This window comes from Podarcis melisellensis (assembly GCF_964234715.1).
Source record: "Podarcis melisellensis genome assembly, chromosome: 1".
Classification (NCBI taxonomy): Eukaryota; Metazoa; Chordata; class Lepidosauria; order Squamata; family Lacertidae; genus Podarcis; species Podarcis melisellensis.
The window spans coordinates 100,967,263-100,986,289 of record NC_138528.1 but is presented as its reverse complement, the minus strand read 5'-3'; the positions used below and the strand labels follow the sequence as shown (position 1 = coordinate 100,986,289).

At 39.4% G+C, this 19,027-nt stretch overlaps 2 protein-coding genes across 8 annotated transcripts in view; one reads left to right on the top strand and one right to left on the bottom strand.

Moving 5' to 3' along the window:
• The window catches only part of KIF5C (kinesin family member 5C), a 316,620-nt gene that overhangs the window by 260,297 nt on the left and 37,296 nt on the right, over positions 1-19,027 (bottom strand). The window lies entirely within an intron of this gene.
• ORC4 (origin recognition complex subunit 4) lies at positions 74-18,156 on the top strand. 7 transcript variants are annotated; one of them, XM_081929737.1, is made up of 15 exons: positions 306-371; positions 1,511-1,592; positions 4,840-4,909; positions 6,579-6,655; positions 7,800-7,890; positions 8,964-9,039; positions 9,969-10,054; positions 10,817-10,865; positions 11,664-11,815; positions 12,460-12,633; positions 13,525-13,611; positions 15,541-15,649; positions 16,870-16,965; positions 17,054-17,121; positions 17,583-18,156. In XM_081929737.1, the coding sequence occupies exons 3-15, from the start codon at positions 4,853-4,855 to the stop codon at positions 17,763-17,765; spliced, it is 1,305 nt and encodes a 434-aa protein (XP_081785863.1). In that variant the 5' UTR covers positions 306-371; positions 1,511-1,592; positions 4,840-4,852; the 3' UTR covers positions 17,766-18,156. The 7 variants fall into 7 exon arrangements, with proteins under 7 accessions (XP_081785866.1, XP_081785861.1, XP_081785862.1 ...); XM_081929740.1 differs by lacking the exons at positions 306-371; positions 1,511-1,592 and adding an exon at positions 74-155; XM_081929735.1 differs by lacking the exons at positions 306-371; positions 1,511-1,592 and adding an exon at positions 79-197.

The window sequence follows — 19,027 nt, the reverse complement described above, 5'->3', positions numbered from 1 at the left end:
GAGGGGGAGGGGAAAAAAAGAAGAGGGGAGACCGGAAATTGCGGGAGGGGAAATCAAGAGGGCAAAGGCGGAAGTAAGCCAATGGGCGGAGGCGAAGAGGAGTAGAGTCTGAGAAAGAGACGCAGGAAACCCGTTGACTCGGAGCCGCTGCGCTTGTAAATAGATCGGCGCCCTCACGCGGGGGTCACGTGATAGAGGTGCTAGCTCGCGCTCTCTCTCGCGCGCGCGGAGGTTGCCGGGAGGGGACTCATCAGAGCTTGGCGGCGGGAGCTCGGAGTAACGGCGGCGGGCGGGAGCCGAGAGCGAGAGTGACGGCGTGGGGGGGGGGGAGAGGCGCGCGCTCGCTCGGGAGTTGCCTGTGAGCGTCGCAGGTAACGGTCGGTCCGGGACGTGGTTTTGAGGAGGGTGGGGGAAAGGTAAACGCGCGGGAGCTGCGTGGAGGAGGGCGGGGCTCAATTTAAAACGCCTCACCTTGGCTTCGGTTTTTTTTGGTGGTGGTTTTTTTAAACGGGACGGTGGTTCTGAAGCGGTTCAACGGCTCTTGCACCTGCCCTCTCGCCCTATAAGCAGGGAAGGCGTGTTGGGCTGCTCTTTTCCTCACGGCGAAATAGTGATGGAGTGGGGGGGCCTCTCGTCCCGACTTTTTTTTTTAAGGAATAAGGATCTGTAGGTGGGTGGTGTCATGAAGCCCAAGGCAGGATATTAGCAGGGGCGGTGGTTAAATATGCACGGGGGGGGGGGAGAAGCGGCGGGAAGGCTGGACACCCTGGTGGGATTCTGCAGGGACCTAGGCAGGCTAGTCCCAGATAATACTATTTGCAGCCCACTTGGCTATAATCTGTTCTTGATTTTGATGACATCATGCCCATGGTGTGATTTGAGTTTAAGCACTTTTTTTGCATTTACATGCCAGCCCTGACAAAAGTTACATCAGCCATATACAGGTGAAACTCGAAAAATTAGAATATCGTGGAAAAGTTCATTTATTTCAGTAATTCAACTTAAAAGGTGAACCTAATATATGAGATAGACTCATGACATGCAAAGCGAGATATGTCAAGCCTTTATTTGTTATAATTGTGATGATACAGCTGAGAAAAACCCCAAATTAACAGTCTCAGAAAATTCGAATATTAAATTCGAATATTCTGAGAAGTAGAAGCATGCATATGTACTCAGTACTTGGTTTGGGCCCCTTTTGCATCAATTACTGCCTCAATGCGGCGTGGCATGGATGCTACCAGCCTGTGGCACTGCTGAGGTGTTAGGGAAGACCAGGCTGCTTCAACAGCAGCCTTCAGCTCTTCTGCATTGTTTCACCTGTAGCTTCTTCTCCCTACCTCCAAATAGATAGAGAAACTGTTAAGTATTGAGGACAAATATAGGAATTAGAGGCTGGCTGAGTGTTGACATACGTAAAGTGTTTGTAGGTGGCATAAATTGCACATGTATTATTTCTGAAGTGTCTTGACTTTGCTGTATTTGACAGCACATCCTTCTTCCATTTCAGCCCTCGTACTACTTGACATGTGTTGCGTAAATTGCTCCTGCCAAACTTCCAGTTGAAAATTATAGTGTGTGAGCCCCTCAGGGTAGGAATCTGGTTTCTTGTTCTTTGTAAAGTATCATGTCTGTTTGTTTAGAGCATTTGCATGCCCACTTCAACCAAAAAGGGTTCCCAGAATGGCTTCCATAAAATGAATAAAAACAAGACAGTCACTGCCTAGAGGCTCACAGTCAAAAAACAAATCACACAAGGGACAGAGATAGAAAAGAGAAAGCAAACTCAGGCACCAATTCAAACAGTAGTTCCTACAGTGACTAGCTAGTATAGAAACAGATTGATTGGCATCAATGATGTCTGATGGAGTTGGTCTTTCAGCAGAGCTGATGGGATGAGAGCCCTACTTCTCATTTCTCCTAACATAGCCTGATGGAATTGCTACTGCCAGGTGACAGTTGATAGTGCTGTATAAATTTAATACCGTGGTGATAAAATTATGAAGTTATAAACAAAGATCAGAAATGGAGGACTGTGGTTTATATATAGCCAGCTGGTATGAGATGAGTAGACTGAAGTGGATTGGGTTTAAATGGAGGTCAAAATTGGGTTGGAGACTGCCTACTGTAAAGTCCCCCTCCCCTTTTTTTCTAAAAACTGAATGCAAAAGTAGCACTGGAGTAAATTAATCTCTTTATTGTGGCTATCACTACTGCTTTTCAAATACTAGGTTTTTTTCTGAGCTATAGGGGCTTGTCTCTACTTCTGCTTGTCCCACTGCTTTCTGTGTATTGATGTTTGTTCCAATTCAGCAATAACAGTCAGTTTTCCCCGGGGAAAGCAGTGGGGCAAACAGAAAACTGTACATAGTCTTAATGTCAGCAACCTGTCTTCTGCCTTGGGTTCCATTATGCAAGAAAGGTGGGATATAAATTAATAAAATAATTGGTTTAAAGCATCTGGCTGTGTTTTCTTTTCTGAAAAGTGTTGATTAAAACTAGGTGCATAAGAGTAAGCTGTGGTCTTTTATTGTATTCAGTTAAATAAGGTACTGAAATTTGCACATTTCCCTTCCCAAAATCAGCTTTGAGTCACCACACATTAGAACCCCTGGAACTAGGAGATGGTCCCACATGACTTGCCCTAGCTGTGACTATGTTCAACCATGGTTTAACATTATGTGAACAAGGTAGCTAATTATATTTTGCCATGTTGTCCACACCAACAAAATGTGGTTAGCAATAATTGTGGTTAGTTTTAAACAAGCCAACTTTAAACTGTGGTTTTTGCAGCTGTACTTTTAAAACCACAACTCTGAGGAAGGTGGCAAGCTATGCTGAATTAGAAGTAACTACACAGGAGGAAAGGTTTGAGCCAAAGGCTAGGCGTGGCTTGTCATGTTATGCTAAACTGTGGTTTGAACATAGCTACTGTGCCCATCCCAAGTTTATTTTTGTTCAAGGTACTGTTCAAGCATGATGATCCTAGGACAATATATGTAAGTAGGAAGGAAATGGGGGGTTTGCACCCTGGAGTCATATGCACCTGACATAAGCCCATCTCAGTGTTGTATTGAGCCCCAAACTTGTGAAGAGCTTTTATTCATGATGCACTCAATTATAGGCAATATAGATATACAGTGGTACCTCGGGATGCGAATGGGATCCGTTCCGGAGCCCTGTTCGCATCCCAAACAGAACGTAAGACGCGACAGCACGTCTGCGCGGGTCGCGTTTCACCGCTTCTATGCATGTGCGTGACGTCATTTTGACCATCTGCGCATGTGCAAGTGGCGAAACCCAGAAGTAACACCCTCTGTTACTTTCGGGTCGCCACGGAGCACAACCCGAAAGCGCTCAACCTGAAGCGTATTTATCCCGAGGTATGACTGTAAAGGCTTAGCTTTGGATTACCCCAGATGATATGTACCCAGGAAAGAGATGCTTTAATGTTCTGCCTAGCCCAACATTTTATATTTGCTTGAAATATGTAGTGTGAATGTTGGGGTATATTAATTGGAGCCAAGTCTTGTTTCAGGGTGAAGATCTCACAGTCCCTTATGCATCGTGTGTATTTTCCAAAGAAATGAAATTAGTATCTGAGCATTACACTTCATATCACTTTCACACAGACCATGGTTTGGGCAGATGCTGACATGCATACTCTCTCTTGCTTTCTGAATGGTGACATGCAGTCAGTCAGGTGTTGTGAAGTGAGGCACAGGGTAAGGCTGCATAGCTGCTGTGCTGTTTTATTTCCAAAGTGTCTGAACCCTGCTATGATGGGGCCCAGAGATTCTGAGGAAATGAGGATGGCAGTAGCTGCTGTTTTGCCATGCCCTTCTCCTCAGTGGTGGACTGAGTTCCACCAGTGTGGAAAGCAGCACTGGACCACTGCAGAGATGATTGGTGGAGCTAAACCTGGCACTGAGAAGAAAAGCACTGGGCAAAGCATCTACACTGTTCATTTTTCGGGGATCACTGAGCATCTTATTCAGTGCCCCTTCCAACTTGGCACCAGCTCTGCTTGCAAGAAAATGAAGTTTAAAACTAAACACAATTTTAAGACTTCTTGCAGAGAATAATCTTCCAGTGTCATACATATGATTTGTAGTGGCCCATAGCTTATTTGCGGTCCACAGGTATGCACATTTCAGGCTTCTGTTGAATAAGGAACCATAAAATGATGCAATGCCAGTCTTATGTGTGAGGAAGTTCTGGTGTAACGCGAAATGTTTCTCTTTTTTTTTTAAAATAAGTTTTCATTGATTTTAACAACATAGAAAAACAAAAAAGAAAACAGAAAAGAAAGAAAACATACAAACAAACATACACGACTTCCCCGAACCTTCCCTTCACTGCACCCTTATTTTTAAATTTACTTTTAGCAATCCTTCTTTCAATTTTAAAACCACCACTTTCTTTGAATTTTCTTAATTTTAAACTTTAACAGCTATCATTCTCTAATTTCATAACCCTTGACATCTTGTCATTCCAAAATTTTACAAAAGTTCTTAAGATAAACTTTAAATTTTTTCCAGTCCTCTTCCACCGTCTCTCTCCTCTGGTCACGGATTCTGCTGGTCATCTCTGCTAGTCCCATAAATTCAATCACCTTGGTCTGCCATTCTTCCAGAGTAGGTATCTCTTGAGTCTTCCAATACTTTGCTAGAAGAATTCTTGCTGCCGTAGTTGCATACATAAAAAAAATTCTATCTTTCTTTGGAATCATTTGGTCAACCATGCCCAGGAGAAAGGCCTCCGGCTTCTTTACAAATGTCCACTTTAGGACTTTCTTAATTTCATTATAGATCATTTCGCGAAATGTTTCTCTTTTAGGGCTTGAATTACAATGAGCAAACGCAAGCTAAAGGAGGATAGCTTTACAAATGGGGAATGCATATCAAAGGTTAGTATAATTGCTTGAATAGGAGAAACAAAGTTATAAATGGGGAGGGTTTGCTGACAAGTATGTATGTCCTACTTGCACATGTTGATTCTTTTGCGACTCATGTGTATGTACAAGTGATGCATTTGTGGAGAGATGTGGATTCAGTCAATCTCTCACTCTTTTTAAGTGAGTATAAATCTCTCTCACACAAGCTCCTTTGATAAATTCTACCAAAACCAATTCTGTTTACCATCTGATTGGATTTGTAAATGCAGCACCAATGCAGTTGTTTACAGCTGCACAGACAAATCAAGGTCTTCATGTGTAAACCAGCAAGAACACCTTCCATTCTTGTCTGTGTGTCCCTTAATCCAGTAAGGGAATCCATGTGTAGAAGCCCACTTCCACAATTGAATACCTATGACTAGATAATTTCTGGAGTGTATATGTGTTTGTGTGTCACGAACTAATGCCGTGGCTACTGCTTGTTAATGTTTAGCTGGGGTGGGGTCATAACGCTGTAGGTAGATCACATGATTTGCTCTGTCCACCAAACTTCAGTTCCAAATTTAGTCTCCAGCATCATCAGACAGGACTGGGAAAGATCCTTGTCTGAAACCCCAGAGAGATACTGCCAGTCAGAAAATACATTGCTGAGATAGATAACCAATGGTCTGACTTGGTATATGCCACTTGCAATGTTCCTAAGTAACTGCATCCCTACTATAAAGAATCCTGGAAATTTGTACTATAGCAAGGTGGACAGAACAACAATGGAATGCAAGAACTATCAAACTGGCGCTAACACTCCATTTTTGTGTATGGTGATAGAGAGGTTCATGGCAGAGCAACTGCAGGTGTTTCTAGATGAACTGATTATCTAGATCCAGTGCAATCTGGAATCAGTCCTGAGTTTGGGACTGAATCAGCCTTGGTTCCACCAATGGATGGTGCTTTATGAACCATCCCGGACCCTGTGATCATTGAGGCCCTTCTTCAGTCTTCTTACACTGAAGATCTGGAGAGTTCGGTTCCATTATTACTTCAGGGTCGTGCTCAAAAGTAGCATTGGGAGACTGTTATTTGGGGCCATGGAAGTTACATTATGAAGTCCTCTCAGGTAATATTTTGTTCCCAGTACTGTTTAATATCTATATGAAGCTGTTAAGAATGGTCATTAGGAGTCTAGGGGCAAGGTGTCATCAGTATGCTGATTATATCCATCTCTGTTACATCTGAACTGAGATGTTGTTAAACACCTGGACTAGTGCCTAGATGCAGTTAGACCAGTAAGCAGAGTCTGAATCCTGGGATATGGGAGCAAGGCTGGTTGCCTGCCCTGTTTGGACCTGTACTTTATTAATCTTCCTCCCACTAGAAATCAAGCAGGTACCATCCCTTATAAGTTGCAGACACCTGATTAAAACTATTTTATTCCATAAGGCCTTTTCACCATGGATGCTTCTTTCATGTTTTAATCTATGATGTTTAATTTATGTTTTATATTCTATGTTTGCATTTTGTAAGCGGTTTGGGGACCCAGAAGGAGAATGGCAAGATATAAATTGTGAAAATAAATCAATAACAAATTTGTAGCTTACTAACTTCCACAGGATAAGAGAAAATTGTTAAATGACAGCTGGTTGTGCTGTGCATATTTGATGTCTCTATAACTCAATATATGCAGGTACAAAGAATATTGCGTGAAAGGTTCTGTCACCAGAGTCAAAATGGGAAGTTGTTTGGAATTGAGCTCCAATACAAGTAAGGAAACAATGTGTTTATGTTTGTTTCAGATATCCCCATTACTGATCTTGTGGACTTTAAACTGCAAGTTTAGTAGATAACAAGATTTCAAAGATTTGTCCCCCAAATACTGGTTTCTTACCCATCCTCAAAGGGACTCTAAAAAGACTAAAACATATTCATAGGGAGGGAGGAAATGTTCCCAGTGGTTCTTATGGCATATCTCAAATGAAAGCTCTGGCTATCACAGTGCCATTGCCCTCCCAGCCTTAATGGATCATTTCACTGAACGTGGTAGAAAAGCCACAGCCATACTCGTCCCAGAATTCTTTTCAGTAACATGGTCTCAAGTCAGCACCATAGCAGCTATTACATTAAGAAGGATGAGGGGTTCTAATCCTAACGCAGCATCACTTGACTTTACACAGGGTTCAAAAAGAAGTTGTAATCTAGGTACCCACCAGTAAATAATGTGTGGATGAAGAGAAGACAGCAGAAACTTTTTCATCATTTTTTAAAAATTTTTTTGAATAGTTAATAACCATTAAAATGATATGAAATCAAGTACAGTGGTACCTCAGGTTACAGACGCTTCAGGTTACAGATGCTTCAGGTTATAGACTCCGCTAACCCAGAAATAGTACCTCGGGTTAAGAACTTTGCTTCAGGATGAGAACAGAAATTGTGCGGTGGCAGCATGGCGGTAGCGGGAGGCCCCATTAGCTAAAGTGGTGCTTCAGGTTAAGAACAGTTTCAGGTTAAGAACGGACCTCTAGAACGAATTAAGTTCTTTACCCGAGGTACTACTGTATAAAGCTAGTCAAAATTACCTTACTTATTAAAATAAGTTCGTACCTAATCTTTTTAACAAGCTTAGAGATATACTTACAGAGCCTATAACTGTCCTTTTTTTTCCTTCCAAGAAGAAAGCTAGCTTCTTGAGAATCAGAAAAGCATTTAAATGACAATTGCACAGACAAATGTGTTCTGTTCTATTTCTTCGTGTCATAATGTGTTTTCTGAATGGGTAAAGGGAGGTGGGCTGAAACTTTTAAAAAATAATGTGATTTTGTTTCTCTGAGATGAAATTTGATATCTGAAATTATTCCAGGTCTAAAGTTATTTGTATTCCTCATTCTCTCTCTCCTCAACCTTTACTCAGACAATTACTCGAGCTTCTGAAACGTACTGCTATCAATGGTGAAAGCAACTCTGTACTCATTATTGGACCTCGGGGATCAGGGAAGACTCTGGTAAGATTTAATTCCATTTAGTTTTTATATATTGAGTCCCATGTGGAAAGTTATAACTTAATGTACTGCATGAAAATTATCAGTGAAATTCATTTTCTTATAAATCAAATGCTGGCTTTGTGGTGAGAGGGAAGAAATTTGTTTCATAATGATGTTAAACCGAATTCACCAGCCTGTGTATTTTTGGTACATAGAATGCGACTCTCAGAGCCTTTAACCTTGCTTTAACTTGTTTAGTTGTGTGCTTTCTTTCAAACCTTTAAGATGCTTTAGCTTCTTAATGTGTTATTTTATTAGAGTTTCTACCTTTTATTCTACATCTTTTATTCTATATTGATCTTTTTAGGTCTCTTGACTAGAAAAATCCTTTCTAAACTTCATAAATAAAATTGTTTTCTAACTAAGCTTTATTTTCTAGTTTTGATAGGATTATATCCTATGGTACCCGTCCAGTAAGGGGAGGCTCTTTGAACAAGTATATTCTCCTCCATCCCTTCCACCTTCTCAGGCTGTTCTGAAGGATCCCCATATCCTCTCGGGATTTGAGGAAGATGCAGGGGGATCAGGATACCATTGGATGCAAATTGCACTCTTCGGCATGCTTCCTGACTAATACCATCTAGGGAATTGATACTTTGAATCCCTTGCTTTTATTTATTATTATATTTATTTGTACCCAATTTTAATGATACAAATCCGTATATGTAAAACCAAAATAAAACAGTGAAGACAATATCAAAACATACTTGTCAGGATCTTTCCCATAAGGCGCTTACTGGTAGATAGCCCTGTTGTGGGAAAGCATAGGCCACCTGGAATAGGAGCAAATCTCTACTATTTTTCCTCTGTCCTCTGTTTTTTTTCATTTGTTGCAGTTATGAAATAACTTTTAAAAACTGCAACAAATGTTACATTCCACTTGATGCATTTAAAATATTGTGGTTTTAACATGTTCTTTATTGCTATTACAATAGTATAAGTCATGCCCATAAAACTTGTTTCAGTTTTAAATCATGATACTATGTAGTAAGCATATGGCATAAGAATTTATGTTTTCTTTTATTTCTTCCTAGTTAACATGCCACGTCTTAAAGAAGCTCATGGAAGTAAAGGAAGTAAGAGAAAACATCTTACAAGTTCATTTAAATGGTATGTAATTTGGTCACATCAGCTGAATTTCCTTGAAGATAGTGCTAATTGAGCCTAGTAATTTTGTACTGATCTATTTCAATTAACAATTGCAAGGAATTGTACTTATTGTAGCCATAGTATCTACTTGCAGCAGAGATAGAGTTGTCCATAAAAGCTCTATAAAAAGCTGTGTTAACATAAAAGCCATGTTAACATAGGATAGCTTTATGAAAACCAAGTATATAGCTTCATGTGAGCAGACATCCACATGTGCAATGGAATTTCTATTATCCACCTTGCATCCCTGTTGCAAGGCTGCTCCAGATGATCCCCTAACCCCCCAGGGTAGATTGCCAGGAACAGGCTACCGAGGGAGGAGAGAAAAGAAAAGTCATGGTGTGTAGGTGGAAGTTCATCCTGTTCACACATGGAAGTTGGATACCACCATATATTATCAGTTTTAACAGTGGGTTGCTTTAAAGGGTTGAGAATATGCCATGTGATCAAGATTCAACAACTTACTGTTTAGCACAAACCATAGTTTGTTGTCAATCTGAACAGGCAAACAGGTTTGCACTTTCCTTCCGAGAATTGCAAACCCTGCCATAGTCTGTAGGTCTTGTTCAAGGGGCATCTAGACAGGATTTGAATGTGTGAGGTGAAGGAGTTGGAGAAGGGATTATGCAAGCTCAAGGCTCACTCATATAATACCAAACAAGGCTTTGTTGCACTTGAACTGGCTAGCTTTCATCGTTCTGAAACTAAGGATCCAATGCATCTTTGAGAAGAATGAGCATGTGAGCCTTGGATACTTAATGACATTTCTAAAATTTGCTTTGGATGCTACTATTTGTTGAAATATAAAATGCATTTTTTTCTGTCTTTCTAGTGGGGTTTATAGAATATCCAAATCTAGAATATTACATGTATTTGCAATTGTCTTCCAGGGTTATTACAGACCAATGATAAAATTGCTCTTAAGGAGATTACAAGACAACTAAATCTAGAAAATGTGGTTGGAGATAAAGTTTTTGTAAGTAAAACATTTAGATGTACTTAAAATATATAGTCCACATTGTTGTACTCTTTCAACTTGTAACTATATCCATATGCTGCAAAATCATAAAACCGTGTAAGGGGCATTGCAAACGCAACTAAAAATCCTTTTTAGATTTCTTAGGCTGCAACACAACCAGCTGGGTTATTATTATTTAATTGTTTATTGTTATGCTCCCACTTACCTGAAGGCAGAAAAAATGTCATCATTCCTATGTTGTTTCTCCCCTTTAGTGACATTTTTTTCCTATGCTTGCTTGAAGCAGGTCTTTATATTATTATTAATATGCCACCCAGCTGATGAGTTGCCCCACTCTGGATGGTTCCCAACAAAATAATAAAAGCACTATAAAACCTGTAGAGGGCTGCCTTCACATGTTTTCTAAAAGTCATATAGTTATTTATCTGTTTATCCCCTGAACTGATTACTCCGCTCTGATTACACTTTGTAGAAGCTGTTGCATTTATTTTATTTTATTTTTTTGCAATAGCATACAGTTCTACAAAATACAATGGATGGGATTCTGGGGGTGTTGTTCTGGGGGTCCCCTTGCCCCACCAAAGAAAAGCCAATTTCACGTGGTACAGTGGTGGTGGGAAGAGAGGGGGAAGCCCTGCTACACAAATGGGAATGTTGGTGCATGGGTTCTGCTGGGTTCATTTAGTGACTCCTGCTACATGTTTTTATTTTAAAGCTTAATATCTACCAGATAATCATTCAGATGTTGTTATCTTTTAGGGTAGTTTTGCAGAAAACCTCACATTTCTTCTTGAAGCATTAAAGAGAGGTAAACATACTTTCTTGGTGATTAATAACATGTTATTGGGGGTTAATGACAAACACTATGACCACCTACTCCATCCAGATTACTAACTGGTATCCATTAGCATTTCTACAACCCCTGTTTTAAAGCAGCTGCACTGGTTGGCAGTTTTTTTGCAGGCTCAGTTCAAGCTGCACACTTTGGTATTTAAAGCTCTAAGCGACTTAGGCCCCAAATATCTGACAGCCTGACTCCTATTCTACTGTCTCCTTCTCTCAGACCATTGAGATCAGCAGAGGAGCCCCTCTTGGTATTTCTGTGTCCCACAGAAGTTTGCGATTGGCCACTAGGGAGTGGGTATTCTCTGGTAGCCGCTAAATTATGGAATTCTCTCCCCCTTGAGGTGCATCTATCATCCTTGTGGTACAGTTTTCACCGTATGCTGAAGACGTGCCTCTTTACCCTGATCTTTGTAACTTTATTCTCTGTTTTTTATATTGTAGTTCTGCTGCTGCATTAAATATTAGTATCATTCTATTTTAAATTGTATCATTGTTTTGTTACAACCCTCCCTGGGACCTTATGGTGAAGGGTGGATAAGAAAATCTGTAACTTAAATACTGCAGTAAAGGAACTAAAGTGAAATGTTTGGTGGCTTTGCCGTCTTACAATGAATTGGAAGTTCTTGCCAAATTGCAAGTTATGTTACAGTTCTTTCAGTTGCTTGCAAAGAGATTACATGTTGAGCTAGTGGAAGTCTTTGTGTAGAACCACATAGTTGAATTGGGTCCCTAATATTTACCCATTTGTTTTATGTGTTAGGTGATCGTGCTCACAGTTGCCCGGTGCTGTTCATCCTAGATGAGTTTGATCTGTTTGTTCATCATAAGAACCAGACGTTGCTGTATAACCTCTTTGATGTGTCCCAGTCAGCACAGACACCTATAGCTGTTGTTGGTCTGACTTGTAGACTGGTAAAATGAATTTACTTTTCTCTTAATATATGTCACCACCAGTGCATGCAAATTCAGATGATGACTAGTAAAGATGCTTCTCTTTAATTGGCTAGAGACCCTGTGCAGAGAAAAGTAAGAGACTTTTAGGGATTGTGAATCATTTTCATTATTAAATAAAGAATGCTACTTTAACCACACTTAGTAGAACTTCCTGTGCGTGCTACTGGAGTTGAAATAGCTTAGTCAGTTGAAAAGATTCTGTTCTTCTAATGAGGTTTGATTGGGAAATCTTAACATGAAATACCTGTTCAAATAATCATTTTTAATAGATAATACAATTCAGATAAAAATAATTTAAATAAGTTGCCAACACTGGTATGCCTAATAAACTGAAAACTAACCTAGATATTTGATAGTAACTGTGATCTCTAGAATTTTCTGTGGCAAGCATTTAACCTATGTATACAGAATTTCAAATAAACTGTTTTATAATGTATGTATTGAAGTTGTCATTCTGCAGAGCTGGCAAATGCTCAAGCATAATTCTGAGGTCAGTTTTCACCTTTAAAAAGTAAAAAAAAAAGGTAAAAAAGTTATCTAGCAATTGATATGTTTTCTCATAGATTTCTTACTTTTTTGTTCTGTTTGCAATTTTTCACTAGGACATTCTTGAACTCATGGAGAAGAGAGTGAAGTCAAGATTTTCACACCGGCAAATATATTTAATGAATTCATTTGATTTTAAAAAATATCTGAATATTTGTAAAGAACAGTTATCCCTGTCTGCAGAATTTCCAGAAAAGTCCTTTATTCAGAAATGGAATAAGAATGTACAGGTAATTGAAATAATAGTAATAATCAGTCAATTGTAATTTCTCGCTGAAGATCTTCAAACTGCTGGGTAGCAGCGCTTATATAGCTTAAAAGGGAATGCATTGGAATGTACTTATTCTAGTAGAAATTAGGATCCAAGTTATTGTGTATGTTAGTGCACAGACTTCCACTTGTGAAATGGAAATTTCCCCTCCTCTTCCTTGCAAATGCCCCTTTGGTGACCTCAAAATCAGCTCTAGTATCTAGGTGTGTATCTGAAGAAGTGTGCACGCAAACGAAAGCTTTTGCCAATAACAAACTTAGTTGGTCTCTAGGTGCTACTGGACAATTTTTTTATACAGTATATTTAGATTGTAGAGTGAAGATAGCAAACACTGTTATGGAGAGCAACTCTGGTAAAATTACTGCATTTATCACATTTTTAATACAAGACCCCTTTCAAACAGGTACATAAAAATCACCCAAAGTGAGGTAAATTAGTACATAATGACATCATTCTATAAACTGAGTTTTTCTAAAGTTTCAACTGGGCAGAAGAAAACAGTTTTTTATTAGTATTTTACTACTTGCTTTGAAAGGTGATTGAGAGCAAAGTTTTCATCCAACTGGTCCAATTCAATCCAAATAACTATTGTACTGGTCATTGGCCATGACAAATCCGAATAAATATAAGCCTCCCTTACAGTTCACTGCCGTATGGTCCAGCGTCTTCTTTCTGATCTTTTTGTTAAAGCCAACCACTTGGTTTGCTTTTGATAAGTTATAACAGATTATATTTTTGTGATCTTCCCTGAATCACTTTGTGCTATCTTATCAACTGTATAAAAATGTTTTAGGTGTACTAAGATGAGTAGATTGCTTAAAAATTACTGATTTTGAAAATAATGTTTTAGTCTCTCTTAGAAGACCAAAAGGTGCAAGATGTACTGCAAAATCAATTCCATTATAGTAAAGACCTGCGGTCTCTCTTCATGTTGTTGGTAAGATCTTGCCACGTTTATTTCTGACTCACATTTTACTGCTATTCATGGAAATAAACTGATACTTCTAGTTACGAATGGAGTTAATGCAACTACTATATAAAAGAAAACTAATATGGAAAGCAATATGTTTTGATACAGCATGCTGGCTTAGCCCTTTTCTAGTGGTAAATGTTTTTTCCTGAGGATGGGATCCAGAGTTCACTCTTGCCATCAGCAGTATTCCCTGAGCAGAGTTCCACTCAGGAGATGCACTTAAGGGCAGAAGGTGATTACCCCTCCTTTAGCTCATAGCAGCACTTTCCCGTGGAGCAGTGTGGAAAGTCAGTGCCTTTTAAGTTCTAATAAAATTCTGCAAGTCCGACTTCAGTGATGTACTTGTGAGTCAAACCACTTCAAGATTTTGATGGCAATAAATATAGAGAAGTCTTAAAATAATGTGCAGTTCTATTTGCTAATGATCACAGCCATTGCTTGTGCAGTCCAAGGCTCCCTGTTGACTCTCATGACATTTATTATGTTTGGCGTGTCTTACTGTCTTAAGAGCCCCCTCCAGACCACTGGAAGGACCTGTATACAGTTAGGAATTTTAAATATTTCCCCTTTATTCTGTTTTATGTATTCTGACTGCAGGATTTGGGTTCAGAAACTGTGTAGAGAAACAAGTTTATTAAGGTTCTGTCTCTGACCTGGTTTGAATATAACATTCCAGGCTCTATAAACCATTTCTTAGGAGGCCAGGGACCCATGTCATGCCCTCATGCTTGTCTCTTGCCCCTCCTCTCTGCCTACATACTAGCTTTAGTGAGGATATATTGGTTTCTTCTAAACAAGAAATATTTGTTAAGTCTGAAAGAGGAAATTCTGCTTTAAAACCAGATTTACTGTTTGGTGTGGGCAGTATCCAAAGTCGGTTAACTCCTGCTTGCTTGTCAGGCATAGAATCGTGTGACTTGGCTTTTTGTACTATTCCCTCTCCAAAGGAATTCTTCTCCATTTCTTCCCTACCTTTCAAAGGGAGCAAATGTGGCATTCCTCTCTCCAAAGGAAACCCCTGCCCCAAGACCACCACTTTGCTTTCCTCAGGGAAATTTCTATCGTGGGGAGAGCTCTATGGCATGTTCCTTCATCGTGGTACAGTGACTTCACCCACTGAAGGTCTTGCATAGCTTTTACATATTCTGCCTTAGATATCTTCAACACTACACAAGTCATGGAGTGTTGGTGCTGGTCAAGTTTTTTCTGGTTGGTGTGTGGAAGTATTCAAGACCATACCTTTACTAAGATGTGCATATTTTCAACAAGGAGCCCTCACCCTTATGGCTGGCTATCACCTTGTTCAAAACTGCACCACAAGAGGTCTTCACCTCTTCAATTCCTCCATCACAACCCACTATTCCCTTAACTTCCTTCTATAACTGTATTTTTCTGCTACAGTATTGGCCGTGGCCTCAAACTTGGGAAGGACTTTCAGAGAGGGCATAGTGCCAAAAAAGCCCAGTCACATGATTTTCTGCCTACTTTCAAAATAGGAGTTCACAGACCAACCAGAAAGAACCTTCACTTGTAAGTACCAATTTTCCAATCTCCACGCTGCAAACATTAATTTTTTTAAGAGTAGTCCTCTTTATAATGCAGCCGAAAGTTGTTCTTGGTCTGATAAAACATTGTATTACATTTTCTGATTGCCTCCTGAGCATTGTGTGTTGTTTCCAAAATTACTTCTATTTCAAAGAGTAAAATAAGTAGGTGTAAAATTATCAAAGATCCTAAAAATGGATATTGCAATCAATATATAGCACTGTTGGATGGATTCCACAGTAATACTCTCAGTTGAATGTTACAAACTATTTTGTATTGTAAATAACTATAGATGCTTTTATAATGACTTTAAGTTATTAAATATTTAAATTATTATTTTGTCTTCAGATGCTTGCTTCAAGTAGTATAACTGTGTCTCACCCGTATATCAATGCATCAGACCTTCTTGAAGCAGGCAAACACTGCAGAATGGATTCTAAAGCGAATATTGTACATGGTAAGATGACAGTGTGTACTTACTATCTTAAATTATGTGAGCAAGTTCTGAAATGCACTTTATGTGCTTTCTTTGTTTCAATTGGATCATCACGCCCTAAATAATGCTTTGAAACATGCTCTGCAATTGGGTGTTTCTCCCTCTCCTCACTTGCTCTTCATCCTTTGTGGATCTCCAGATTCTCAGGGATGACTGAAGTGGGCACTAAATGCACGGTTTGTTGAGGCTAGTCTTCATACTGTCACACAGCATCAGACATGTCTCAGTGGTAGATCATAAATATTGGGGAGGTAGAATAAGGCAACGGTTTAAGTATGCTGTCGCCAGTGAGTTAAAGCCATAAAGCCATATGTTTAATAATAGTAAGACCTCAGGAGAGTGCTGGCAACCTGTGCAGCTCCTGCAACACAGGTGTTATACTGGATGTGGGTACCAGTGGCCAGTAGCAACTCCAGAGTGACCCCTCCCCACAAAAAAAGACTGCATAGCTGCTCCTTTAGAAAGGAGTGCAGGCTGGTGACAGCTCCAGACAATGGAACCACTCAACCATAGTGCTTCTGTTTTGCTTGAATTTAAGCTCAGTTGATTGGCCCTCATCAAACCCACACTGCACCCAGGAAGTGGTCCAGAATTTGCACAGCCTCAGCTGTGGGCTATTAGTCAGAAGTCTCTGAACCATCTGGGAAAGCTTCGCTGGCCAACAACTACAGGATACAGTGTACCTCGGGTTAAGAACTTAATTCGTTCTGGAGGCCCATTCTTAACCTGAAACCGTTCTTAACCTGAAGCACCACTTTAGCTAATGGGGCCTCCTGTCACCACGCCGCCAGAGCACAATTTCTGTTCTCATCCTGAAGCAAAGTTCTTAACCTGAGATACTATTTCTAGGTTAGTGGTGTCTGTAACCTGAAGCGCCTGTAACCTGAAGCGTATGTAACCCGAGGTACCACTGTACAACGTACCCAGAGAGTGGGGCAGGTCCTACCCAACAGGTTGTCACCTTGGGGTAAAACCATGTTAGGCTTAGGGTATTAATTGACCAAGTAGACTTCCTTTCCTTTGTTTGATTTTTGAAATTTAAAGTCAGCTTTCCTTTTGAAAGCTTGAAGGAAGAAATAATAAAAATAGTTTCAAATAGCTGTTAACATTTTAGATTACGCATTTAAAAAGCTATACTGCCATGAAAATCGCTAATAAGAATTGTCTTCTTTCTCTAATAGGTTTGTCTGTGTTGGAACTCTGCCTCATAATAGCCATGAAACATTTAAATGATACTTATGGAGGAGAACCATTTAATTTTCAGATGGTTTATAATGGTAAGGTGACATCAGATTCGTTACAAAATGTGTAGTTTATTACCTCTAAAACAAAAGTGTAATATAATTTGTATTTGTTTTGATGTAGAGTACCAGAGGTTTGTACAGAGGAAGGCACACACAGTGTACAGTTTTGAGAAACCTGTTGTTATGAAGGTATGTACTTTACTACATTCTTTTGAAAGCTTCTGTTTTAGTGCCATAGGGGACAAATAGTTTGAAATAAGATTGATAGAAGAACTGGAACTGTAAGATTTAGCTCCCATTTTTGAAAAAAAGATATTCTAAAATGTTTTAGGGTTGTATGCTTTACATAGGTGTCATTGTCTATCTTAGTCTTTTCATTATTGTATTTGGTACTCTGCTGCCCTCTAGTGAACATTGTATGCATACATGTAGCTTTTATGCTGCAAATGAGGATTTTTTGTGATGGAGATGCTGTTTAGAAAATGAAACCAAACAGCCTAAAATAGAGGCAAGATTTTGCTGCATCTTAATTCTTATTCAGTAGCAAACTCTAATCTAAAATATCTGTAACTGCAAATTATGTTGAATTTATCTGTGGATGATGGGAAAAGATTCTAATGATGATTTGTTTGGATTTTTTTTATTTTTAGGCTTATGAACACTTGCTGCATCTTGAATTGATAAAACCTGTAGAAGGACCATCTATGTGCACACAGAGAGAATACTTGCTAATGAATCTTCTTTTGGACAACAACCAAATTATGGATGCTCTGCAGGTTTACCCAAATTGCCCAACTGATGTAAAGCAATGGGCTACATCTTCAGTAAATTGATTGTGGATTTGAAATATTTGATGAGATTCTGGAAAGTGGTACTTGGTTACAAATAAACCAGACAAAAAATTGGTGTTATCTATTGAAAGATGACCTTTAAAAATGTTCTTCAACTGCCCAATGTACTTGATTAAAAAGTGTATGCCTCTTTTCTTTGGTTTATTTGTTAATATTTCCAAAGAAGTGGATTTTGATCTGCAACAGAAATCCATTGTTCTAGGTGATACCCAGATTGGACTGAATTCATTCGCTTGAGCATGACTGAGTCTGTTGCAGTGGATCTACTCTGTATATGACTAGCATTGCATACAGTCTGGTGTTTACATTTTTCTAATAAGTGAATAAAAGAAAATCTAGTAAGTGAATAAAGGAAAATGTTGCTATTTTATTACAGCTGGGGAAAATATTCTGTTTGTGTCAGTCTCTCTTCTGGTAGTTTACCAGTTGTGTTAAGAAAAATTTCAGTATAAGAGTTTAGCTAAAGTCTTCAGGAAGCTGATGGCAAATTACTTTGGATGCTGTAATAGTTAATACAGAGGAGACAGTTCTGTTAAAGTCCTGATCAAAATTGTAGGACAACTGTTTGAGAAGAGGTAACTTGGGCTAACTGCCTGGCTGGCTTTGCTTTTCATTCTTGTGTAGGTATTTTCCATCTTACATCTAGCAGTATTGGGGACTATAATTAGCAAAAAAAATTATCAATGTAAATACCTATATGTGGATATATATGTGAACCCATGGGGCAATTTAAATTTGAAGTTTAGAATGGAGTGTGGAGGTTCAGTCTTCATGGAAGGCTAACCTGCATACCAGCCTGCACTACTCAGAGAAAGAGAAGTCAGCTTTAATAATAGTCTTGAATATCCCCACAAACCAACTGCTTTCTTAATGCTCAAGGAGCCTTGTTTCAAAGCCTTTGGGCTACACTGCTGCATAGCTAAATGGGGTCTGTTAGCAGTTGTAGTTCAGCAACACACCTGTGTATTACCTCTGGCCATTGGCTGTGTCCACAGGACCCAAGGTTCCTCATTCCAGCTGTACAGGGTCAATTGCTCATGTGGTTATTTTCATAAAGTTTGGGGAGTATTTCTAGCTCCTGGTTTGAAGGTTACTTCTCCAGTGGAGGCCCTCTAGACGATGATGTACTCTTAACATCCCCAAGCAGAATTGTATTGATTGTAATTGTGTAGTTCAACAGCACTTGGGGGAATCGGGCTGGAGAAGCCTGCCTGCTTTAGTATGAGGAAACATTGTACCTGTGC

Coding starts and splice junctions, on each gene's coding strand:
- ORC4 (XM_081929740.1), top strand. CDS start 4,853: ATGAGCAAACGCAAGCTAAAGGAGGATAGCTTTACAAATGGGGAATGC. Junction 4,910..6,578: donor ATGGGGAATGCATATCAAAG/GTTAGTATAATT, acceptor CAATATATGCAG/GTACAAAGAATATTGCGTGA. Junction 7,891..8,963: donor GGGGATCAGGGAAGACTCTG/GTAAGATTTAAT, acceptor ATTTCTTCCTAG/TTAACATGCCACGTCTTAAA.